A 26,758-nucleotide genomic window follows, 5' to 3' on the forward strand; every position below is an offset into this window, starting at 1 on the left:
TCAACCCCAAGTACCTAGGGTCAATTGAACAATCACGAGGCGTTTAGCTAAAATAATCTCCGACAATGACGAGCCGCAAGACTCTGATTTATTTTCTTCCCTTTCGATTTATACCGAATTTTGTGCGCGCACCTAGTTCTCCTTATCCAACTTGGAAGCGCACATAATACACATATATAGCTCCGACTCGGTTACGTAAGATTCCAGCCGCAGCTCTGCGGCAAATAATGCTGCTGCTGCTGCCGTCACATACAGATCGCCCAAAATTAACCGCACGATGCGGAGTATACGCGCTTAGAATCCATTAATCCTCCGATTCTTTTACGCATTCAATTTTTTTTCAATTCTCTCGCACACACACTCATTGGTCTCGATCCGATCTATACACAATCCCGATATTACTGGCGCATTCTCCAAATAGCTCAGGTATATTGACCTTATTGCGGTCTCGCGTTCTCTATTGCGTATTGATTCATCTTCCTTCGAATCTCTCTCTCTCTTTATACCGTGTAAGTATATCTGTTTATAAAAACAACGACTCGTATTATATACTCGCCCGAGTCTCTTTCAAGTGGGTCGACTGTAAAAGGGAGAGAGAGAGAGAGAAATTCGCGCGCTCCGTTTCTCCGCTGTATATATACCGCCGCCACTGCAGCATGTGCGCGACGCGCGCCCGAGGTCGGGTTAAACTTGTTGAATTCGGATTTTATCGATCCTCGCTCGAGTGCAGCATTCGTGCGCTTGTGTGTGTGTGTGTGTAATACGTATACGTGCACGCGCACACATAAGCTGGATCTCCGAACGAATTAGCCTACTCTAGACGCCCGCCCGCGTACGTGTGTTTTTATGCGCGCGAATAAACGTATTTTTCGTTGTCGTTGTTAATTATGGATGTAATTACATCCAGTCGCCGAAGCCCGCGCGCAGCGCTCGAGTATTTTGCTGCTATCCTACTCTATATACTACGGCCGAGTAGTAGAGGCGCACAATGAGTTTGTCTTTGAATTATATCGCCGAGCGAGCGAGCTTCCGTCTCTTGCACACACACACGTACGTGTATACGACGTTGCTTGATAAATGGGACATTTCTCTTTTGGCTGCCGAGCGATTTATACATTTCCAGCGCCTCTTGGCTTCGGTATATTTATATATTATACATATATATTATAAATAAATTCGCGAGTGTCGAAAAATAAACAGTCTGCGGCGTTCCGAGATTCTTGCGACACACATATATCGTAAGGTTAATACGAACTTTGAATATTTCCGGGTTAGCAATTTTTCGCCGTCAAAAAATGCACGCGTCGTTTCTCGCCATCTCCGAGACCCTCAAAAATGAAATAATAATAATGAAAAAAAAGGGTTGAATTATCCCTTTGCGATACGGGCAAATACGGGCTCGTGGCAGTATATTTGAATATAGGCGCGCTTTGTACTTTTATAAGTGTTTTCCACGATTCGGCATATTTCATCCGTACCATTCGAAGATGATAAATTATATGGGATACTTTCCATTCGACTCGCGAACACTACTTCTTTTTATTTTCGCCGATTCTAATTTATATGCATGATAAAACAATTTCATATATACGTTCGAGATATCGTCGAGCGCGCGCGCACACACACTCATATAGCGAGCCGAAAGAAAACTTTTCTACTTGCGACTCGTGTGTCTGTGTACAAGTGCCAAGTTTCATCCTCTATACTTTCGTTCCTATTTTTTTCTTTTTTCACGATAGATACATCCGAATTATTCGACTGTACGTATACTTTCCAAGTTATACTCGCGTGCGCCTTCGCCTTTGAGGAAAATAATTTTTATAATGCGTATCGCCTTTATAGCGCGCGAACGCGAGCGATAATAATATAAAGAAGGCTCGAAGAATCTTTTTGCTCGTATAAATTCTTGTGTTCTTTTCCGTATACGCACCCTTTGCCGAGGTATGCAAAAGGGAGAGTCTTTACATATACAAAAAACGAGGACGAGATACAACCGCTACACGAGGGGAACGAGAGCAGCCAACTATCTTAGACGCTCCCTTAAATACACAATTATCGAGCTTGTATAGACTCGACGACGATCAACAATAGCTTATAACACAATCTCGAACTCGTTGACTTTTACCCTCGCGTAAACTCGGTGAATTTATAAATCGTTCGTGTTGGTGCAGTCGGAGGGAGAGAGAGAGTATAATATAGATATACCATTGAGCGAATGAAACTTTGTTTTCGCACCGAGGAGCGAGAGAGAGAGAGAGAGAATAGGAGCAGCAGTTCGAGAGCAAGTTTGCACAGTTCAAGCTCTAAGAGAGAGAGAGATTAAATGGATCTGTAGAATTGAGAGAAACTGTATTATATACTGAATGGAGACGTTGTATTATGCCTTGCGGTAGATCGTCTACCGTAATTGATATAACTAACCGCAAACGATCGTGAACGGATTCTATATGGCAATTGATAAGAGAGAAACGTCGATGGGGAACGTATGACTCGTACAGGAGAATAGAAAAAAAAGGCGACGCGTCCATTGAGATGCTCTTTAATCGAGAAAAATAGAAAAAAAAACGCGCGTGCTAGTTTCAATGTCGTGCGCTTTGACGAGACTTTTGTAGCTTTCGTGCGATGTCGCTCAAATATTTTGGCAAGATCGCGCTTCTTCCTTCTGTCTTTCCCTCACTCTTGAAATTAAAATACCTCAGAGCTCAAAAAAGGGGGGAGTTGGGCTCTTTATACGAAAGTATTCGTCTCGTGCTCTCACTGCGCTAGCTGTATAAAGCTCGCGAAATATAGAGAGAAATTATTGCAGCAAGAAAGTCAACGATATATCACCTCTAACGAATACCTATGTGTATGTATGTGTGTGTGTGTATGACGTTTATATAGAGAAACTTGGTCGTGACTATCGGGGAACGAAAGAAAGAGATAGAGAGACAGAGATCGGTACGAGCACGGCATAAGACAGGCCACGATCCGAAAATTTTATTACACAAACAATAACGTCGCTGAGAGCTCTATTACATTAATATATATTATACGTATGTGGCATAACGACTTGATCGTAACGCGAGTTAATAATATTACAAATTATACGATTGACTCGCTCGCTCAATAACGCTTGCATCTTTACATTTGTTTACTCGTATACAGAGCGCGACGAATTTTACGAGCTCTCCGTTCGGAATTAAAAAAAAAAAAAAATAGCAGTAATTACCGAACGCTTGATCGGTATACGTAATTATATTCGTCGTTCGTTCGCTCGCTTGCACGCGCGTGTGTGCTGTTATGTCTCGAGTCGTCTTGCCTATTTTAGCCTGCGGCCGTCGAAGAATTTATTTATTTATACTTAATGTACAGGCGCGCATATTCATATGTATTCATCGGCGCAGTGCGCTATATATAGATATATTATACTATATGCAACGTAGCACTCAAGGCGGTGGCAGCTCAACGTGCTGCATACGAGATATATCTTCGTCGTGCTCGAGCTAGCCGTCGCTCGAATGACACCTTTATTTATACGTATATATAGACGTTCGCGGATTGCAGCAGCGGACGTTCGTTCGAGCATGTATGTATATACAGAAGACACGTTTAAAGACGTTTTAGATCTCGGAGTGCACTTCCGGAAAACGTTCCGGAGAGGAGATAGTATTATATAGTATGATACGCGTATACGCGCGCGTGTCGATAAACCGTCCGTTATTTCCCAAATTGCTCAAATCCTTGTCCCTTGAAAGCTGATCATTTGGCTTGCAATGAAAAAAAAAATCACTGTCAGTCCGCGATTAATTAATTTTAGATAGTGCCACATGCGTTAGCTTTTTTCCCGTTGAAATAACATGGGAAAATTTTAAAAACCGCTGCCAATGTATTGGTAAGTAGCTTCCTCGTACTTTTTTTTTAACTTGAAAATAATTTTGAAATATTAATATCATCTTTTCTAATTTGTTCACAAAACAGTTTGAATCAAGCGACGGTTTTCGCTTCCTGGTAGACCCATTATAAGTAATCAATACTGATGAGAACCCTCCGAATGTAATTTTGATTCTGCACACACAATACACTCGGCATATTAGCGTTGTTTTTCGATATTTTACAACAAAAATAAACATGAACGATCATATTAGATAAGTTAATGTCAAAAAAGAGATCAAGACCTTTAATTTCATAGTAATAAAAATTATCTATATTGATTAGAATTAAAGTTGCAGAAGTTTTATTGAAAAATCATGTATCGAATCTGGGAACCACTCAAAGCGAAATCGATACTTGAATCTTCAGAGAACCTGTAACTTTGATTCTAATGAACGTAGATAAATTTTATTACTATCAAATTGAAGATCTTGATCTCTTCTTTGACGTTAACTTATCTAAAATGATCGTTCATGCTCATTTTTGTTGTAAAATATCGAAAAACAACGCTAATATGTTCCTTTTTTTTTATTCTTTGAGTATATCGGGTGTGCAGAATCAAAATGGGAAAAAAGCTGACGCAGATGGCACTATCAATGAATTAACGTATCGAGATCGGACAGTGATTTTCTTTCATTGTAAGCCAAGCTTTCGAGGTATGAGAGCGAGGAATTGAGCAATTCGAGAAATAACGGACAGTCTAATACACATGTATACATTCGTTGATGAATTTGTGTACTATTGAAAAGAAAAAAAAATTCACCAACGAAAGAGGACGGTAAAAAAAGGAACATTGTTATCGCGAGGGATCCGCGATACGCGACCAATATGCAAACGCGATTTATAAAAATTAGCACGCGATCTATATACGGTAGTACGTGCAGTGGCTCGGTTGAATTTTTGCATATACATCGAGCGCGACTGCATCTGTTGCACATTCGCGCCTGTGTGTAATATTATATTTAGCAATCAACGTGTCTACACGATATATTGAATAACGTAATCGTGTATATTGTATATGTGCTGCGCGAGCTTGTACATAGCACGAGCTGCGCGATATATTCTATGTACAGTCTTGCTCGTGAACGACAAACGTGTATGTACGTAATAAAGCAGTGATAATAGGGGAGAAATTCGAGGCATATTCTTTTATTTATTCACTTCACGAACTGCGTAATACATCGGGGATTAAAATGCACTATAAACGAATGATCGAACGAGAATATTTTTACATTCGTCGCGCACGTGTCGCGATCGCGTCAATCTCTCTCTCTCTCTCTCTCTCGATGTCCTCGCCTCCCCTTCATTTCAAATGCAGACGAAAAGTATTAGCTGCACTTTCGAGATATTTAATCTTTAGATCGAGAGATTATTCGTTGCGAATATGTGGCATTTCACGTCAACTCTCCCAGTGTCGCGCGGCGCGGCAGAATTAAGTCAAATCACTAAATTTGTGAATCGCTGTAAAAGTACTAAAATGCACCTAGAGAAAAAAACGAATCCATGATTTCGATGGGAAATCGCCTCAGCTTTCCGATGGTGAGGTCAGATTTTCCGAAATTTTCCGCTTTACCCGGGAAAATCGCTGGGAAAACTTTAAAGTCGATTATCTCGGAAACTTCATTTTTAAGATTTTTTTAAATAGTCTAGATCGAAAGATCAGGAAATTTCCCATCGATATAGACCTTTTCCAAAGAGGCGTTTTTTGATTTTAGCGAGATATAGCGAGAGAAAGAAGAAAAAACGTGGTTTTTTCGCGCGCGCGGGCGGTCGGACGCCACCAATTGAACAAAAAACCACGTTTTTTCTTCTTTCTCTCGCTATATCTCGCTAAAATCAAAAAACGCCTCTTTGGAAAAGGTCTATATCGATGGGAAATTTCCTGATCTTTCGATCTAGACTATTTAAAAAAATCTTAAAAATGAAGTTTTCGAGATAATCGACTTTAAAGTTTTCCCAGCGATTTTCCCGGGTAAAGCGGAAAATTTCGGAAAATCTGACCTCACTATCGGAAAGCTGAGGCGATTTCCCATCGAAACCATGGGTTCGTTTTTTTCTCTAGGTGCATTTTAGTACTTTTACAGCGATTCACAAATTTAGTGATTTGACTTAATTCTGCCGCGCCGCGCGGCACTGGGAGAGTTGACGTGAAATGCCACATATGTATTTTTCCAAACTCGAGTATATGAAGCTCTACGAGAGTGCACACTGATTTTCTACTGCGTAGTGCACAATTAATTTATGCACAGACATGAAACAACGGCTGTAAAAACTGCACATGGACACTCGGATTCACGTACATTGCCCATCGGACGTTTATTTTGTGATATTTTCATTTTTTTATCCTCGCCCGGGCTCCCGGGCCCACGCAAAGAACTGCAGTACGCAAAATGCATAAGCTTTGTAAATAAGAGCACAATACGTGTTGTAGAATTAATTCTTCTATTCATCTTTGTCTCTTGCTCTGTATCTCTCACTCTTTTTTTTTTCACACTCGCAGTTGATTGAAAACGGATTAGTAGTCATTTCTTCCTACATACGTTTATTTTACGCTTTACTCATGGCCATATATGCATTTATGCAGAGGTACAGAATGATATCTATCATGTAGAATCGAGCACGCGTCTAGGGCGTTTGAGCTTGTTGCAAGGCTAAGACTAATATGCGTTCAGATTTCGTTTTCACTTCGCGCGTGTGTGAGCGAGGGTATGCGCGCGAAGCATTACGTGGCCTTGCAAATAAAAGTATACAAAGTAAAAGTGTGCATACGATAATCTGATTTTCTTTCGAGACTCCAGCTCGTAATGCCGACACATTGTCTATGTATATACATAATGCGCGCGATCGCATGCAAGCCGAGAATTAGTTCGATAGCTGGAGGAACTGTAAAATTTGCCACGTGTGCGTGTTTTTCGTTGCATTTCTGCAGATAGCGCTGAGAAACGATTTTACTCGACCCTCGATGAGATTATTAGGTACACGTATTATTATTGTATGCATGACGCGTACTTGGGGGTGACAATTTTAAATCGACAAAACACATGACGCGGTCTATTGATTTCCAGCAGCTAGCGGGATTAAAATATTTCACACTCTGACACACGCAATAGATTTCAATAGATTATTTTCAAAATCGGCCTTTCATAAGATAATTTTGTTCACGGGCTCAAAGGAAGCTAAATGTCTATTTTCATTATTATATTTTTCGAGAAAAAAAAAGTGACGAGAGAATTTCGTTGAATAGGTTTTTTTTTTTTAATGAACGTTCATGGATTTGCTCAAATTAAATTTTTGAATATGAAGCACACGGGATTAAAATGATTAATTTCATGTTACGTTTTTACACATTCGAGCACAGTATAAGACAAAAATCTCGCCAAACCGAATGGAAATCAATTGACAATTGAAATTTCGTTAATTCTCAAAGCAGCATGTAACTGAAAATATTAACTAATGAAAAAATTTTAACTGCCCATCGCTATATATATTTTTCCGTGATTTTATACGCTTATATCGCGTGTATCACAATCGACATTAATTTCCCTACATTATACATCGTTACTAATAAAGTTTCCAAATCGACCTACTAAATTCCGACGCATCATTCGATGACATCGGCGCGCAAGTGTCAAAAGCTCGCGCAAACAATACGACCGTATAGGGTGGTGAGCAAATAACACAAGACCGGAGCTAATATGCGGTGTACGCATAATTCGCGCCACGCGCTCCGGACAAACTCGAAATATAAAGAGCGCGCGGATAGACGAGGGGCGCGCGTACGGCTTTTCACGGCTCATCGGGACGTCTGTAGCTGCCACCCTAAATTACTAACGAAGGGAGACACCGAATCGCGTTGAAGTGCACCCTCGTGTCTTTATATACACATCGGAGCTCGTAAATGGCTCGTTTTGATTCGGGAATCTCGACGTGTGTAAACACGGCTCTCTTACTCTTCGTCGACTAAGTGTCCGTACGCGTTAATCTCGCGCGCTGCACTTTTGCATCGTTCGTCGCTCGCGCAGCAGCCTTTCCAAGTGAGCAACGTCGAAACTTGATCCGGGCACGAACGTAGTATATATACGAATTTGCGTGGTATATGTAAGAGTTTGCGACTTGCGGGGGGTGGCATCACGTTGTTCTGGCGCGAGCTCGGCTGACACCTGACAATTCCAACATCGAACGTCGCGCGTTCGAACTTTCGCGCGCGAGGGCGCGCGCGCCTGCGGTCGCTTCCGCAACTTTGCTAGCCGATGATATACATAATGCACGAGTATGTATCAGCTCGATCCTCGACGTTACGCAAATTTAAACATATTTTACACGTGTCACCCAGCGTCACTATGTATCTGGTATTACACCTACTCGTTCGCGCGTAAAAGGGTGACGATTCGCTCCGGTCTGGTCAAGCATTTCTTATCATGATTTTCTTACGTATATAGTTGGCGAGCATCTTGGACTCATACAATATGCATGATGTAACACGACGGTGCATGCTAAACGAGCAAAGTTGTGTGCCATCCTTTCGGCATGTAATTGACAAACAAGGAGGCAACGATCTCTATGCATGACAATTGGATACATTGCCCGCCTCCGGCGCATGACGCACGTTTTCTTGCTGTTTTTGGCTGTTTTGCAAAAAAAGAAAAAAAAAACAACCGAATTTATTACTGACGATGATGTTTTTTCTCTATTTTTCTATGTGCATACAGATTAGGTTTTATGGAATGATTCGTCAAGCCAACGACTAACAGCTGGTAATAAGCGCTCTTCTACTCAACTAACAACACCGCATCTTTATCGATGTATATTCGATGTTGCCTATCTATCTCTCTGTGTCTCTTTCTCTATATATATAAATGTAACGTGTGTCTCTTTTGCATCTCTCTGTTTCTACGTCGACGACCCGATCGATAATCAACGCGATATAATAAAATAATAAAAAAAATCAAAGTGTCTATTCGGGGGAAAATTCGTACACGAAATCTTTCCTAGAGATCTCCAGGATTATTTGGAGTTTCGCACAGTACGAATTTTTCACTGGACATCCCCGACAAAGTACAAATACAAAAATAAAAAAAATATATATTATCGATCGACCGCGATACCCGCGCGACAATTCAAATTTATGCGTACTCACGCGCGCGCACCCTCGCGTATCGTACCTCGTCATTATATACCCTCCGCGCCGTCGAGCCGTATCAAAACAGTCGACTACCCTACCGGCGGCCAAAAGTCTTACTCCCTCCAGAGCGACGCGGCTTTGCGAACAACGATAATGATACGAGACGAGAAAAAAGCTGCAACCCCTCGACTCGACGCCGTCGCAGCTGGTACGGCGGAGCTCGCGCGCGGATCGATACTCGCTGGCAAAAGTAGGCTAGCTCGCGTATATATACAGAGCAGTAGTAGTGCGTAGTTGTCGTACCCTCGACCAATACAGCGATCGTCTTCGCTCGCGTATATACCAACCCCCTCACTAGCTGTTGTGCCGACATATCAAGCTAACACGAGCACTCCTTGTCCGGTGTGTTTTTCTTCTGTTGTAATTTCCGCAGTGCTAACGGGAGGCCGCCAGTGTGCAGCGCCAAGAAACCACCCCTACCCCCTTCCACCAACACCAGTCAGCAGCAGCAGCAGCAGCATCGCAGCAATTACGGCCTCGGCGGCGGCGTCACCGCCAACAATTACTCCTCACCTTTATCGTCGTCGAGCGCGGGCTTGGAGCAGCAACACAACGGCTCGCGCAGACGCGCCACCACGGACCTCGGCAACCCGGCTGCCATCATCGAGATGGCGAAGGCGCGCGCCGCGATGCTCTCCACGGCCACCGCGACGACCACCACCGGCCAGCAGTCCTCCTCCGAGCATCATCATCATCATCATCAACAACAGAACAATAATCGAAGCAACGCCGGGAATGAGCAGCAGCATCACCCGTACCAGTCCCATCAGCAGCAGCACTACAGCAATCCAAGGCCCTACGGACTGCTCGAGACCGATCTCGACGCTCCGCTCGATCCGTCGGAGCTCGAGGCGGCCAAGCGGGCCTCGCGCAGCCTGCTCAATCTCAATGGGACGCAGTCGTCGTCGTCGGCTGGTAACAACGGTGCGTCCTTGTTGTCGCAGGACTGCTGCGACGACGCCGCGGCGGCGGCTTGTGGCGGCGGCGGTGCGGTCAGTTGTGCCAATAATCCCGCGATAAGTGTCCACGGCCACAATCAACACAGATACCATCATCTCGGCTCGCCGCAGCAGAGGTACGGCTACCATCAGCATCATCAGCATCAAGGCAATCATCGTCATCAGTTGACGGCGGCGTCGGCCACCGCGCAGTCTGCCGCGGCTTCCGGACAGAGACCACACAAATCCATGGAGTTTCTACTGGATAAGGAGAACATTCATTACATACAGGTTAGTGTCTCTTTTCGTGTCTCTTTTATACCATCTGCGTGTGTGTATGTATCGTAGGTGTGTGTATGTGTAAAGCAAAATTTTTCCGCAATTGCGGATCGTTATCGTGTGGCAGTTTCAGTGTGTATGCGCGAGAGAGAGAGAGCGTCAGTGTGCATGTACTTGTGTACTTGTGTGTGTGTGTGAGACAGAAAGGAAATGGACCGCGTGCGCGCACAGTCGCCGTGTATAGTTCGCATGTGCCTTGCTCTGCGAAACTGGTTCGATAATATCGTCCGACACTCGCTCGTTTTATTCTTGTCGCTCGTTATTTTTTCTCTTTCTTTTTTTTTCTTTTTATTCTTCAACAGATACTCCAATACTTGGAGATGAACGCGATACAACGAACTAGATTATTTTAACGTCAAAACGAGTTTAATTTAAAAGAAAGAACTAAAAAGCTCCAATTCGAAGAAAAAGGAGAGAATTAAGCTTGATTTATCCAGGCACGTGACTTGCAGCCAACGAGAGAGAAAAAAATCCAGCGATATAATTCGACTCGGCTTGATTGTCTTCCGGGTTTAGGTCAGGGCACGCGCGGGGTGAGGTAACGAGAGAGATAATGGGAAAAACGCAGCTGTGCTTTGCAGCGGAAGCATATACGTGTATATAACAACACGCAACGCAGCAACAGAAGTATAACAGCCGGAGAGTCGCGAGTCCATCGATTAGCTTTCGGCGGCGGCGGCGGGGGGGGCTCGTTCGACTCGGTTCCGCCAAAATTTAGGCCACGCATTATATTTTCGTACGTACGGCACGGCGTATGGTACAAGCAAAGCTCCCTCTTTTCCAAGCCTATACGTGTTCGGGGTAGTTGTATACGTATCGCTTCGTTACAATCTCGAGAGTTGACTTTGTGATCTCTCCGTCGTATATATTTCATCTCGCGTGGCCACTTCGTATACCCCAAGAACGCTTTATGAATCATCGTCCTGCGTGGCTTTATCAAACGGTGGTAGAAGTAGTAGCAGTAGCTCGACGCACGCCATTGAAAGGGAAAATAAAAATAAAAGCTCGTCGCAAGCTCGCTCGTATATCGCAATCAGACTCGTTGAATCTCTCTCTCTCTCTCTCCCCTGCACGAATGCAGCCGCGTGCCATTAAACCTGTGCCTCCCTTTTTTCCGCAGCAAAAAAGAAAGAAGTAAATAAAAAGAGCTAGAAAAAAATGAGGCAGGATATCAGCGTGGCTTGTATCATACATATATATACGATGCGTATGCAGTTTGCGACTACTGCTTTCGCGCCGTTACGGTTGTGCGACGGCGCAGGTGTATAGCTGGCGCATCATCGTCCTCCTCCTCCTCTTCCTCCTTCAGCAGTAGTATTTACTACTACCACCACCAACAACTATCTCCAGCTTTTTTACCGTTCGCTGCAACGGTAGCGAGCGTGTGCATATGTGCAGCACTGGAATCGCGGCAGAAAATTATGTAACGCAGGAAAGTATCAGCACGATGGCGCGCATCGATGTGTGTGCAAGCTCGCGCCCGTGAGAGCTCGTGCCCGCACATGCACATATTATGCAGCCGTGTGCCTGCAGAGTCCGCGTGCACGAATACCATCGAACGCGACAAACGCGCGCACACACACACACATATACACACACGCGTAGGTAGGAGTCTGCGCACCCTCGACGCGACTCTCTATCGCGGGCGCGGGGAAACACTCGACGTCGTCTTCGTCGTCGTGAAAGCTCTGAATATATATAGTACACACATGCAATGCACCTACACACACACACTTACAGAAACTTCGTACATGTATACATGCATAGCGAAATAGGTATATAGCCAGCGGAGAGAGTGAGAGAGAGAGAGCCATCCCGAAACGTGCATCTATAGATATATATTATTTCGCGATGCGATGCTGCTGCAGCGCTCTTAAGCAGAATCCTCGTGTTGTGCTCTCTCTCTCTCTCTCTCTCTCTCTCTCTCTCCGCTGCTCTACGTCGTCTGCTGCAACTGCAGCCAGAGCCACTCTATATACTCGGCGCTCGGGAACACACCCTTATATAGCTCGGCGCGGAGCTTTACAGCAGCAGCAGCAGCGGAATAGAGATAGAAGGAGGTGGAGGAGAAAGTATATAATATTATAACTGCCCGTTCGTCGTCGTCGTCGTCGTCTGCGGCCGCGACACACACGACTTGCTTCGTTCGGCTGCTAACATACAGGTTGGTGCAGTTCACACGACTGTAGCAGTGTCCTGTGTTTTTTTTTGGCTCTCTCTCCGGATCTCTTCGAATCCCTCGTTTATTTTAATTTCTTCGTTTTGCTCTACGTATCGACGAGATACGAGTGCGTGGACGAGTGCGTGGAGTGCGTATATAATACAACCCCATATCCACGTTGACGTGTTTTAATTGTGGTGCGCGCCACGGGGGTTGTGTACGTATACATACCATAATAATAATAATAATATATATAGCCGTGCTCGTGCGTCAGTAGTCTCGACTGTGCGTGAAAAAAAATTATATACACATACAGTCAACGAGAGGCAGAGAGAATCACTGGTGCGTGTGGTGCGTTAACGCAAAAAAAAACGCTTATACGTGTACGTACGCAAGGTTCACGCCCTCATTTTCGCCAGTCGAGTCGTGTGTGCGAGTGTCTTGTGTGTGTGTGTTACTCTTTCTCAGTGCACTCGTGCGATCGTGCGATACATCAAGGCGCGTACATACAGGAGAGATTCGTTATACATATGTGCGTGTGCTCGTTGCAACGATAACATAATTGTTTCGGGCCAAAACGTCATGTACGCGCGCCACCTCAAGACACATGCACGTATTGGTACGTATATATTTCGTCTGCTAAGAGTGTGTGTGTGTGAATGTGTACGATATCGTGCGCACATACAGGGTGAAAAAAAAAATAAAAATAAAAATAAACGAGGGGTGGAAAAAAAGCCCGCGCGAATCCAGTATATATATATTCTGCTACGCACGCGTGCTATATAGGTGCGCGAGCGAGCGGACACCGCCTTATTCTCCGTCTCGCTCTGTCGCGCTCACCCACCATAGTACCAGCAACCCCCGACGCGAGCGCCGTGCTCGACTGCTTATGTGTGTGTGTACACACGCACGACGTTGTGCACACGATCTCGCTGCGGCTCGTTTCTCCATCGGCCATAGTTTATATGCGTTATTATAAAATAATACGATTACAACGAGGGAGAGTCGAGAGCGATTCGTCGAGCGATTTTTGATTTTATTTTTTTCGGGCCGCTCGGGAGAGCTCGCGGGCGCGCGCACGCATACACGGCCGCGAGTGAATGCGCGTCCCACGAGGGACAACCTTGACCCAATTTTCCTCAGCTACGGTGTATCCCTTCGCGAGTCGGTATTATATGTGTGTATGTACGGGGTGCGTATACGGCGCGCGCCAGGATGAAACGCGTCGTTCGATAAACACGCCGAGGATATATTCGACGAGTATCGCTGCTGCGTTGACGCCGCTACTGTCGTCGCCGCTGCCTCGGCCAAAGATATAACTGCGTTAAACATATTCGCATCCGTATATTATGCATACGAATGCCACTCCCGGAGGGATACGCGTATTAGATCCAGCGGCGCGGTGTGTATCGCCCTCGTGGATTTTCCGCCAGCCCTTTTGTAAATGCATAATTCATCGCGCGAAAGCTGCAGTTATACACTAGACTCCGTTGCGCACTTCTGTCTGTCTTTCTCTCCGTGTTTCTCTTTTCGTTGAAAATTTCGACTCTCTCGCTGTGTTCGCGTGCGTCACTTTGGCGCAATTGACGTATATGTGTGTGTTTAACTCGACGTTTATACACGGTAATACACTCGGTAAAAAAGTAAAAAAAGAAAATAAATAAAAAAACGTTTTCGTGTCGTTCGTGCTCTAAATATGTGTGTGTGTGTGTGTGTGTGTGTGTACGTGCAAAAGCTCTCTCCGTGCCGCATACATATATACACGAGGGCAACCGCGCGCGCGAGAGAGATAAGATTCGTTCGCTCGAGAAACAGCAGCTTAAAAGAGAGCGAAACGCGTCGGCGCTCGACGGGTAAAAGCCTTTCGTTCGTAGCCGTGTGCCACCTGCGTACACGTATTTCGTATTTAAATTTACCACGGCCGACGTAAAATACATACAATAATATAAAGTCGAGCTGTAAAGTCTTATCACCGAGGCTGGAAGTCGCGGTCGACGACTATGTGTGTACTGGAAGTGGTGGTGCGCGCGGCCTTTTTTTCTCTCTCTCCGACGTTTTAATAATCTCGATGTAGAAAAAACCGCAGATACGTATACGCCAAAGCTCGAGGGGATACACGGAGAGAAAACGCGACAAGTGGCCGAGAAAAGAGAAACGAAACGCACGCAAAAGCACCCGTAGGCGTATTGGAATAAAAGCGCGCGACCGCAATCAATTCTATGTATAAAGATAAAGCTCGAAAACGAGTCGTCATCCCCCGTGACACTACTGCATTCGGTCTAGTAACTCGTTTGTTATATAGTGGATAAATACGGACGCGCGCGCGTGTAATATAAGAGCGAGCTTTAATCATCGATGAATAACGTCTAATACGCGCGCCTGTGTGCATTAGAAAGGGGGAAAAAGCTCTCATGTTTATATACGTATATGGATCGACGAGCTGACTCTGCTCTCTTCTTCCGTATTATATACGTAGGGGAAAGCGGGGCACGTAGACTCACCTAACTAAAATGCTCAATATAAAGTTTGTAATAAGAATAAATGAAAATTTTAAACAGACCAATATCAAGATGAGAAGTCAATGAATACAATGCAATAGTCAAAAGTTATAATTTTTGCATATTAATTAAATGACAACCAAAATAAAGGAAGCGTTGAAATCAGTGCTTCTTGCCCCAGCGTGGGTAAGAGTAACTGGAGTGCGGGGCAAGAAGAGCGCACTAGAGAAGTAGGTTGCTCATGCTTGATACTGTCTGCGCGCACATTGTTAATAGACGTAATTTGTTTATGAACTGAAAAATTATGAAAAAAGTTGAATACATAAACATGTAAGTGTAACTTTTTAGCTATGATTCAAATTTTTACAACACAAAATCTCTAAAATATTCAAAAAATTTTTTATTCAAAAAAAATCGAGTTTAGAGGATAATCCTTGAAATTTTCTGAGATGACCTTAGAAAATTAGATTTTCCGTAATTTCGGGAAATAAACAATCTTCTCCAAAAATATTGAAAAAATTTACCGATGTTTTTTAATTAATTATACAACTTATTCGTTCTATTTATTACTCAAATTAATCGTTTTTGCGATAAAAAATAATTGGATTTTTTGTATAAATAATTAACTTCGGGAATGCCGTTTTGCTAGAAAAAGCTGATTTGAAAGTCTGTGAAAATTTCTGAGATACAATTACACTATGACAAACTTTGATCATATTTATGGAATTTTTCATCGTAAAACTTTGAAAATCATTTCCAGTTTAAGTTTTGCAGAAATTTTTACTGCTTGTTTTGTTTAGATATTCATAGCTTTTTTACTACGTTTTTAATCCTAAATCTGAGCCCGGATTCGAAAAAGGCATTTTCATACCAGCGGCCCGAAACTGACTACTTCCCTGCCGCTGCGCAAAGCGGGAAGAGCGATTTTCGGGCCATTGTGTATGGAAAATAGTATACAGGCCTATGCCGCGAAAAAAGAAAGCCCCAGAGCACGTGTTTATCGGCCTCGACTTCGCCTCGGCCACTAATTGCACGTACTCTGGGACTTTTCTGTTTTTCGCGGCCTAGGGCAGTAATATACTATGAATTTTATACTATCATTGTGAAATTAATCGTTTTTGTATTGAGTTAATAATTGCGATCGGCGACGAGCAAAACAACAACACGGTAAATATGAGGTTAAGTTTGAACGAAAAGTCAGCAGACCGCCGTCACGAATCGTCGCAATGCCTGGCGTATCGCGACACTAATGCCCCGCTTCAGGCGCTACTCTTGCCCCATTAAGACATGTTTTTGAAAATTAAATATTTCATAAAATATTGCGTTTAATGAAATTTTGAAAAAAGCCTTTTCATCGGAAAGACATGACTGTTCTTATGAAAAAAAAGCGGTAGCATAAAAAGCATTATCAAAAAAGATACAGAAGTGTGAAATAAGAAATTTTTGTAATAATTTTAGCGTATTTTTGTTTCGAGTTAAAATTAATAAAATAAACGTTTTTTCGCGTCGTTTTTGCATGCAATCGATAGTTACAAGTATATTTCAACAATAAGTGGGAAAAAAATTTATTTAAAAAATCATTATCATTGAAAAAAACAAGAAGTCGTATTACCCCGCAAGTTACACTTGCCCCGCTCTCCCCTACATACATCGTATAAATGTCATGAATATGTATGTGGGTGATGGTCGCACACGGGCTCAAGAGAGAGAGAGCGAGAGAGACAGATGATAAAGGTTAAGGTGTGCCTCGCTCGTTCTAGCTCTCGCCATTACTCCACTGCTGTTCGGGGTCAAGAGATCATTAGAGCAAAGAAGCACGTAGCAACAGCAGCAGCAGCAGCAGCTCTACGAAGCCGCGAGCATCGCGCGCGCTCGCCCGCCTGTATTATAATGACAAACGATGACGAGTGGGAAAATGAGCCTTCACCTCGGGCTCGATGAGATTTTTCTTTCTCTTTCTCTCTTTTTTTTTCTTCTGTTTGTGTACTTTTTTTTGTTTTGTTTATTTCACTCTCTCGCAAGCTCGAGAGCGCGTCAGCTGCTCTGCTCTGTACTCGCTCTCGCTCGGTATATATTACGAGCGTGGGTGCATTAGCGCGGCGCGCGTATGTATACAGCGTAAACATCAATTTACGTTATCGTCGTTTTTATCACGTACACACGATGCGTATACGTATAGGAGCTGGAAAGTAGCGGTAAAGTAGAGTAAAGAAGAAAAAAAAAGATGAAAGCCACTGAATTACTTTCGTTTTCCCTCGGTGGATTGTTTGTTTGCGCGCTCCACATATATAATAATAATGATAATATAATATACAGTGTAGGCGATGCGCACGTGGTGCACGTGTGTGTTACTCTGTATATTATACACGAGTATAGTATGTACTATATGTACGTCCAAGTGTAGTGGTACGAGGCGAAGGGCACCGCTGGGACTGTTTTATATACACACACATCTTCGGAAATGTTTATCGCGTACATCGTACACCGAACGTCCGATGCTTATCTCAGAGATTTTGCAACGTACGATCTTGAGCTTTTTTTTTTATCGAAAACGAAGCGAAAAATATTTTTAAAAACTTGAAACTTCACACTTTTATCAATGATAAAACAACTCGGTATACGGCTCGTAATTGAAAACACGACGAGCTTGCGACCGAGACGTCGAAAAATCCACTGCTTCCGTTGCAAGCTCTATACCAAGGGAGAGGGTTTGGCCGAAAGCTCCGTCGGCTCTCGGGATTCACGAAGCTATCGTACACGTTTATGTGTACAATACACTCGAGTCGAGCGAACACGCGAAACTCGTGTCTGTCTTCGTACGTGTGTGTGCGTGTGTTCGGAGTCGCAGCAGCGGCTTTATGTTGCGGCCGCTCGTATCCAGGACGACGCGAATAAGCCACCCCCGCTCGTTGCTCGTCCAACACATGCACACACACCCGTATTTCATATATGTTATATGTACACGCGGAATGTACCGTACAAACTCATATCCACGATATATACGTACGACGCGAGGCTTATTTATAAGACCTTTTCGCGTCGTACACGTGTGGCACGGCATATATAGTGGCGGTGGCGCTCGGCGACTTTCGACTTTAATTCACCTACCTACCTGCCTACCTACCTGCCTGACTTGTGTCACGCGTGTGTATGTGTGTTGTACATACGTCGCGATGAAACAGGACGTTCGTATCGCGAGCTCGGCTGCACAGTTGTCGGTCAGCTGTCCCCGCGCGTACGAGCTTTTTTTCTTGTATACGCATCATCGCGTAAACGCGGCAGCTACACGAGTTACCTTCTTTTCTTTTTTGTTTTTATTTTGTATACTTTTACGAACGTACCGTGAGTTTTTTTTCTTTTCGTCTTCTTCGATTCGCGCGCAAACATGAGGAAGAGAGTCAAGTGGCTGGACGATTTCGAGCAGATCCCGGGAGTAGCGAGTCGCGAGCCCGGAGCGCGGCGAATCATGCGACAGCGGCTCGACGACGACGACTATGACGAACAAGACGAGTGTAGTAGTGGTAGTAGTGGTGCCGCGCGGAGCAGCAAAGACGACGACTTGGGCTCGGTGAAGTTTTGATTGAGACTCATCATGTCGGCTGTGGAATTAGTTCAGGTATATTACAAAAAAAGAAACACAAGTTCACGGGGGACATCGGCTGGATTATGATTTCATTTCTCGCTTTCGTTCATATACTCTTTTTATTATTTCTGTACCTTCGCTTTTTGCTTCGCCTCGAGCTCGAGAGCTATCGCGACGTTCGATTAAATCTTGAGCCAATTTACGAACCGTCGATCAATTCAATTATTCGCTTACGCGGCAGCAGCAGCACACCGCAGTCATATATATAATGATCATAATACACACACACACAGCGCGTGATCGATTTATCGGTACTCACCCTACCCTGCGTCTCCCACTCCCATCTCGGAAAAGTAGAGGAAGAAATGTATAAGAAGGTAAAAAAGTGAGACTATCGGTTTTTTGTGAAAATCAATTAATGCGCGGGTTGTATCGTCGAGCTAACGATACGCGTATACAGCGTAAAAAAAAATAATAATGAAAGAGAGAAAGAAAAAAATAAACGCCGAGAGCATTAAAATCGCCTATACCACCACGCGAACGCAAGGCGTCATTATGAGTCTATTTCTAGTTCAATGTCGTCGCCACGCGTGTCTTTATATAGGTGTGTGTGTGTTAAATACGCTTACCTATATATTTCCCTTTTACACGTGTGTGCAGTCGGCAATGATAATCCTACTAAAATAAATAAAGCTTTTGTGCTTTTATTTTCAACGCGAGACAGAGAGAGAGAGAGAGAGACAACTGGACAGTTACAATTTGTCGCGTATACGCGCGTGGCCGTGTATCGCTAAAGCGTAGCCGAGCTTGGAAATAATGTATTTTTTATTTTTACGTTGTTTTATTAATAAAGCTCGCCTGCGTAAGCCATTACGACGATGACGATAGCACGGCGCGTTCGCAATGATTTTTTCTTCTCGTCGTTCGCGTATTTTATTCGAGGTATTTTTACACGAAATTTTCATTAAAAATTGATGTACGATGAATACTGATTTACTTTTTTAAGCTTCGCGAATAATGCGTGAAAATTCAATCGTAAACGTTATTGTTCTTATAATAATCAAACAAAAACATTCAATTGATACTTAATCAACGATTGAAAATCAACTTTTCAGTACTGATTTATTTCTTTCGTACGCTAGCTCGAATAAAATTCGTGAAATCTCGATCGCACTGAAAAGTCAACATCTACACCACCAGACGGCGAGAACATTTAAACTTGTAAATCTGCAAGTGACTAAATCAAAACAATTGTATATAAGTCAAGAAAATAGTTTTGAAAAACAGATTAGATTACGCGATATCGATAATGCGTACACGGCGCGTTGAGAATCTCGCTTTCAATTTTGTACTGTCATCTCGAAATTTGCGGTCAGCTGCGGCTGCAGCTCTCTGCTATTGATACACATACATCGGGCACACGATAATTCGCATTATACAGCGCGTGTTTGTATTTATGTTTACGTATCGCACAAATATACATACTCGGCTAGACCACGCCGTGGCGTCAACTTAGCGCTGTGTGTGTATGTGTGGGTGTGTGGCACGAGCGACACACAACACCAAGGGTCAAGGACACGTGTCATACCTCTCTCTCTCTCACGTACGGAGTACAGTGGATCGCTCGCATTATTATGTATGCATAATTTGCGATACACGCTAACTCGATACCATTTCGAAATGCCCGTTCGATTACCGCTGCCGCTGCCGCTGCTGTACATTATGTATACCTACATCGCGTAATCGATGCTGCTCGCTCACTCGTGCATTACGCGGTTATTACGTGTATGTATATAATAATAACGCTCCGACGGATTTTGTCTTTTTCATCGTTTCGCGTGTGATGTGCGTGATTGTTATCGCTGTGCAAAAGTTAAACGCGTATACGCGCGCACATTTATGAGAATGCGGCAGTTTAGACGGTATACCGCATATAATATCGTACTCCTACGTAAATACACGCCGGCAGTTATATCTCCGAATTTTCGTCGTTTGCGGTGTAGCCTATGCGATATATGAATCTCGAGAGCGAGCGATATTGCGGCTCTCTATTCATAAACACGCGCAAACGTACATACGGTCGACGTGCGGTTATCAAGAAGTGGCGTGTGCTCGAGCTCTCGAGACGAGCTATTTAATTCGCTCGTTTCTCGCTCGCCGCAGCCCCGAAGCCTGTACACAGGCTGATTATCTTTTCGAGCTTATTCAAAATAAAGCCATGCGTTGCGGAGATTAAATTTCACTTCTATCGAGCGATGCACGAGTTAAGCCGACGCGTAGGCCTCTCGTGTGCTATAATACGTATATGTTTTAGATCGGCTCCAACACACTGCGCTGCCGCTGCACGTCGGATTGGTTCGGAGGCAAAAATACGGCGCGTGTTAATTGGGGCGCGTTAATAAGCCTCCTCTTACGCGCGCGCCGAGCCGGAGGCTATTTTTGTAGCGCACTACTATATATATATCGAAAGTGTCCCTGCCTAATACTGTTGCGCCTCTGTAGGTGTGTATCGCTCGAGAGTCTCTTTGCCTCCCTTCTTTCCTTGGCTGAGCTGAGCACGTGTGACTGAGATTTTGTATGCTAAAAAAAATCGATCAGTGCACTAAAATGTATGTATGACTTTCGTCACTTTCACTTGATATTTCTAATTTATTCGTCGATTCTTGCATCGATGATAATTATTGACAGCTCGAGAGATGGAGAGAATGAAAAAAAACTCCGCAGTGCTTACGGATGTACTCTACACGCGAGCACGCGACGATTCCTTAGCACAACTCCACCACATCGGCACGCAAATCTAGCAATGTAGATACTTTCGGGACATCATACTTCCTCTCTCTCGCCCTCTCTGCGTGTCTCGTTTCATTGTCATCTTCGTCATCGCAAAACTTCAAAATGTCACTTACATACGATATACCTTCCGTGTATTTGTGTGTATGTCGACCTAAATTTACAAAGTATCGAGAGGCCGATCTCGCTTCTGCCGTGATATATATACACGCCGCCGTTGTTGTACAAGAGACGTCGATTCGCCGAAAACTCGATAACGTAATAAAATCCTCGAACTATACATGCAGCCACCGCAAAAGCTGTAATAGCCAAAGCGACCAGCCTGTCCAGCGTATGCAGTACACGTGGCATATAATTGATGCGCGCGTAACGTCGTCAAAGCTGCGAGAGCCTCGATCGCTGTTTCTAATGTACGAGAGCCCACGCGATGAAACATGATTGCACGCTCGAGGTTTCGGAGTCGATAAAAAGCACGCGCAAAAAATTAAAATGTTTGGAGTAGATCGCGCGAATCATTCACGCGTGCGTACGTGTAAATTCTCACGATATGAATTTCCAAGCTACTCTATATGTAAAAGCTGGCGAGTATCGATGGCTTTTTTTTTTGCTATCTCTGCACCTCTAGTGGATAATTTCATTGACTACTCGTTGAATATCTTCGTGCGCGAATTGGCACGCGATGTGTATATTACATTAAAGGTGTAAAGGCCACACACAGGCAGACACATAGACACAGTAGACACGACCCGAGTATCGTGCACATCACGTATTTATAATGCTTGCAGCCACGACGTTATTTTATTTCAACAGCGATATCTATATACGCGCCTTAAATATTTCACATTCGCTCTTATTCCCAACGTTTTTGTGCATAATATAGCATACACGAATCGTAGGGTGTGCAATTTTTATAGCCGAGTCGCGCGATATTCCTCGTTGTTTTTCATATAAATGCATATACTGCATATCGCATACACACACACACACACACACACACGTGTATAGCCTCGTTGTGTATTAACGCGTTTACAACTGTACCGCCGCCGGAGCTCGGCCTCGTTTCGTTCTCTCTCTCTCTGTTGTAAATGCAGAAACTCGCTGATCGATTCGAGTTATCTCTCTCTCTCTCTTTTCCCTGAACGAGTCGTGACGCTCGTGTGTTCGCGATGTTATTCAAAACTTGTATTTATGTATCATATACGCGCGGCGCTATACTATGATCGGGAAGGCGTGCGAATAGACATCGAGAAAATTACACGAGCCGATACGAGAAGAAATTGGGCGTACACATATATAGGCGTGTGCGTGAGCGAGAGCTATTTTTTTCCACCCTTACATTTTTTATAACGTCGTTCGGGGTATATTTTTTTGTTTAGTTTCTATTTCATCGAGATAAGCTTCGGACGCGACTGGGAATAATAAATAAAGAAAAAATTCAACTCGTGCTCGCGAGCCGAACAATCGATACGAACGCGTGCGCGCGCGTGCGAAAGCTCTATTATACACGGGCTTTTCCGTATTATATAGGTACGTGTCTGCGCTCGTGTCGGTCGAGACTCGAATTCGTACGGCCGTGAAATTCGAACGAACTATAATGCCGATCTCTTCGGCGCGGCGAGCTCGAGACTATCGTATATGTACGTTTAATATATAGATTCGAAAATCAAGGTCGCCAGGGCGCGTGGCGTCGGTTCAAGTTCGGGCGGCGAAAAAGTCTCGAAGCCGCTGCGTGTGTGTTACGTTAAAATTCAATTATTACAGGCTCGATGTACGATGCATTACGATATCGTGCGATTGATCGATCTCTCTTTTGCATAGTGCAAGAAACACGTGTATACGCGCGCGGGGAAAATTTACAATGGTAATCGGTATTGCCTACGTATGGAGTTTCGTCGTCGACGAGAGCGCCGGAGCGTGAAATCGAAAACGACGAATGATTATACATATGGCTAGAGTTCATAGTGCGCCGAGTATGGAATTATTCTCGTCTTAAATTAAAAACAGATTTGATTCACTTGCGAATAGCAGAGAGGAAGAGAGAGAAATAAAATACTCAACGTTTGAATATTTTTCCCCTCTTAACAACTATTTATAAACAAACAAACAATATACGTAGATGAGCTTATTTAATAGTGACGGCCTAATGATCAACATATGACCCTTTAAAATTCTTTAAAATACAATTAAGCCATTTAGAAAAACTGTAGACTCTAAAGAAAAATAAACTTTTTTTATAACAAGAAAAAAGTCCGAACTAACTCTCTTTCGCAAAGGAAAAAATGCTATGTCAATGCTTCTGAAAAGCTACTCTACGATACAAACAATATTGTAATCTCGAATACGATCATGTCACTTGAAGCTTCCATCACTAGATGGCGAGGTACCTCTATTTGTAAACCTGCAAGTGACAAAATCAAAATAATCGTATAAGTCCCGGTATGGTTATGCATATTACAACTGGGCAGATAGGATGTTCGTGAATAGAAGCTACGATAGTTCCGAGAAGCCATTACGTTCGAGGCAAATGAGCGCCGGCACGTTTTTAAAGCGTGAGTGTGTCATGCGTGCTATGGGCGATTTTCGCGTAAATCGAACGGTCACAGATGATGTTTCTCTCCTCGTATACTGCGCATACACGGACCGTGGAGAGAAAATGCAAATAATCACGCGCGCGATGCGCGAGAAAAGAGATGCGGCGGAGAACGTTGCCGCTTATGTATGTGTATGCAAGTACGCCATCGTTATCGATCTTCCGTACGAAACATGGCTTTTCTCGTGACCTCGTGTATATAGCAGCAACGGCAGCAGCTACTTCGTAACGTCGTCGACGAGCTGCCGATCGGCGCAACGTCGAGTTCTTTGAAATTATGTCTATTATACGTCCACTGCGTGACGTCTTGAACTCGCGGAGATGCTCGAAATCTGTCGTACCCATCCATTGCACAGCTCGAGGTATATGATATCGACTCACTTTTTTTTTTTTTTAAGTGTAGTAGAAAATGAGAGCTCGAAGCTCGCGGAATATGCGAAATGCCTTGTATATGTATACATCGAATAACTCGTTGTATACGCTAGTCGGCTGCACATACCAACTGTTTATATACAGAGAACCAAGGGAACTATAATAGACATTACTGAAATATTTCAAGGATCGACGCATCAGTCGCTCGAATATCTCTCTATTATACATCTTTCTATGCTATACAGCTTTATAGTACAACGTACATAAGCTGATGACGACGACGATGAGAGCAGCCGTGGCAGCGAAATGCCGCGCGAGCTCAGACTCTATTTAATGCGCTCGAAGTACCTAAAAAAAAAAAAAAAAAATACTAAAAGAGCAGTGAAGCGCGCGCGAAGCTTTTCATTTTTCGAGACCTTTGACGCTTTTTTTACTCTCGTCGTGCTTCTTCTTCTTCTTTTTTTTTTTTGACAATTTTTTCGACGAGAGACAACGACGACGACAATGAGCAGAAGGCAGAAAAAAAATTGCGTCATCGTCGTCGTCGCGGGTAAAAAATAGTTCAGCTCGCCGCTCTTTGGAGCTTTTTCTTTTTTTTTTACAAAAGTCTATATATACGTGTGTGTGTGTGTGTGGGTGTCGTGTACAGTGTAGCGCACAGGTTCTCTCTCTCGAATGTATACAGGTGCACGCGAGACAGCAGCAGCAGTAGATAGTATCATTTTGCAGTTGTACTGGCGCCCAACTATATACGACGCTCTCGGCGCTCCGCGCATCGATCGCTGAAACTCCGTTCGTACGATATATAGATATACGTCGTCTCGTCTTCTTTTAGTAAATATATATATATATATACGCAGCGCACCCGGATAGGGAGGATTATATGGGTCGAGCCAGTGGCAGCCGAGCGAGCGATAGAGAGCCCATCGTGTGCACACTTGGATGCCCGAGCGAGCTTTTCCCGTATTATTATACACTCGCACGTGTTGTAACGTAACGTGTATGGATTTTGTTTCGGGCGAGCGACGATTTTCCTATGTGCATATACACGGGAGTCGCATTGGCGCGTGAATTTCGTATAGGACATGATTAACAAGACGCCAAAACTACGATCGTTTGATTAATGAAATATCGCGCTGTCGGGTAAAAAAAAAAAAAAAAAGTAGTAACGCAGTATAAAACGTTAATAAACGTCCCGCGTTAAGTACACTTTTACGATCGATAAATATTATTCGCTTGGCCCGAACGGCTCTTAAAAACGACCCAGCGCGTATACGTTTATTGATATAAAACTCCGACGTAATTTATAATTATCATCATAATAATAATAACGTCTCGCGCTCTAAAGATCAGTTTGTTTTAACGACGAAGACTACGACGACTCGCGCCAAGTCTCTCGCTAGTTTACAATTCGAGCGAGAAGAAATTTTCAGTCGGTAGCTGTTATTACAACCGGGAATATATCATGCAGATGTATCGGAAAAATGGAGAAAAATGTTCGACGATTGCTCGATGTACATATTATCTTAATCAAAATCAAGACGTTCACCTTCGTCATGAATTTAATAAGAAATGTCAATTTATACTAAAAATTTAATAATATCAGTTATTATTGCTATAAATGTTTCTTTAACATGTAAAAAAAATTTTCATTCCAATATTTTTGTATAGCATGTGGAATTTTTTGTTCCTTTTGATAAAAAAAGCTTATTGGAGGACGTGAATTTATAAATTGATAAAGAGTTACTGCATGATGTAATTAATTTAATGAATGCACTGCATGAAAAATTAGTCGTCTTCAAACATTATGTTATAAGCATAAAAAAATTGAAATAAAAATGAAAAATTGGGTTCTGTAATAAAATAAATTCAGCTATATTGGAAGTTTGCAAAGCTTTCTTTTCATCATGTTGTAAGACGGCCGGGCAAGTAGAATCATAAGTAAGGTTTTTTTATACAAAATAGGTGTTAAAAATCACGTACTGAATTATTTTTCAGACTCTCAGTATAATAAAAGATTGAAAAAGAAAATTTCATTTTGCGTATGAATAGTTGTCAGAATATGTTTGATTTCCTTACTATCATAGTTCTTTAAATAATTGTTCAATAGTAGATTGATATTCAACTATTCCAAAATTAGAAAAATAAAAGATTCGTGAGTTAGATTTGAATTGGGATAAGACTGTCATACTTGCACTAGTTTAATCTTTTGAAAAAAGTATTATTTTAAATTACTGTATGGTAAACTTTTTAATTTGGTATAGTATTTGACAAATAAAAATTTCAGTTATGCTGAGTAATTTTTAGAATATAGTTGATTTCATTCATATCATAGCCATGTAATTGAACAATGGTAGATTGAGTTTAATAATGAGCATTTGGATAATTTGAAG

The 26,758-nt window shown here is 43.1% G+C and overlaps 1 protein-coding gene across 4 annotated transcripts in view; it reads left to right on the top strand.

Moving 5' to 3' along the window:
- LOC106652731 (serine-rich adhesin for platelets) overlaps positions 1-26,758 on the top strand; it is a 66,468-nt gene that overhangs the window by 6,222 nt on the left and 33,488 nt on the right. For all 4 annotated transcript variants that reach the window (XM_023458352.1, XM_023458353.1, XM_023458350.1 and 1 more), the window contains exon 3: positions 9,468-10,323. In XM_023458352.1, the coding sequence (XP_023314120.1) occupies positions 9,468-10,323 (856 nt within the window). The remainder of the gene's footprint in view (positions 1-9,467; positions 10,324-26,758) is intronic.

Source organism: Trichogramma pretiosum, unplaced genomic scaffold (genome assembly GCF_000599845.2).
Source record: "Trichogramma pretiosum strain Unisexual culture from Peru unplaced genomic scaffold, Tpre_2.0 scaffold117, whole genome shotgun sequence".
In the NCBI taxonomy this organism is placed as follows: Eukaryota; Metazoa; Arthropoda; class Insecta; order Hymenoptera; family Trichogrammatidae; genus Trichogramma; species Trichogramma pretiosum.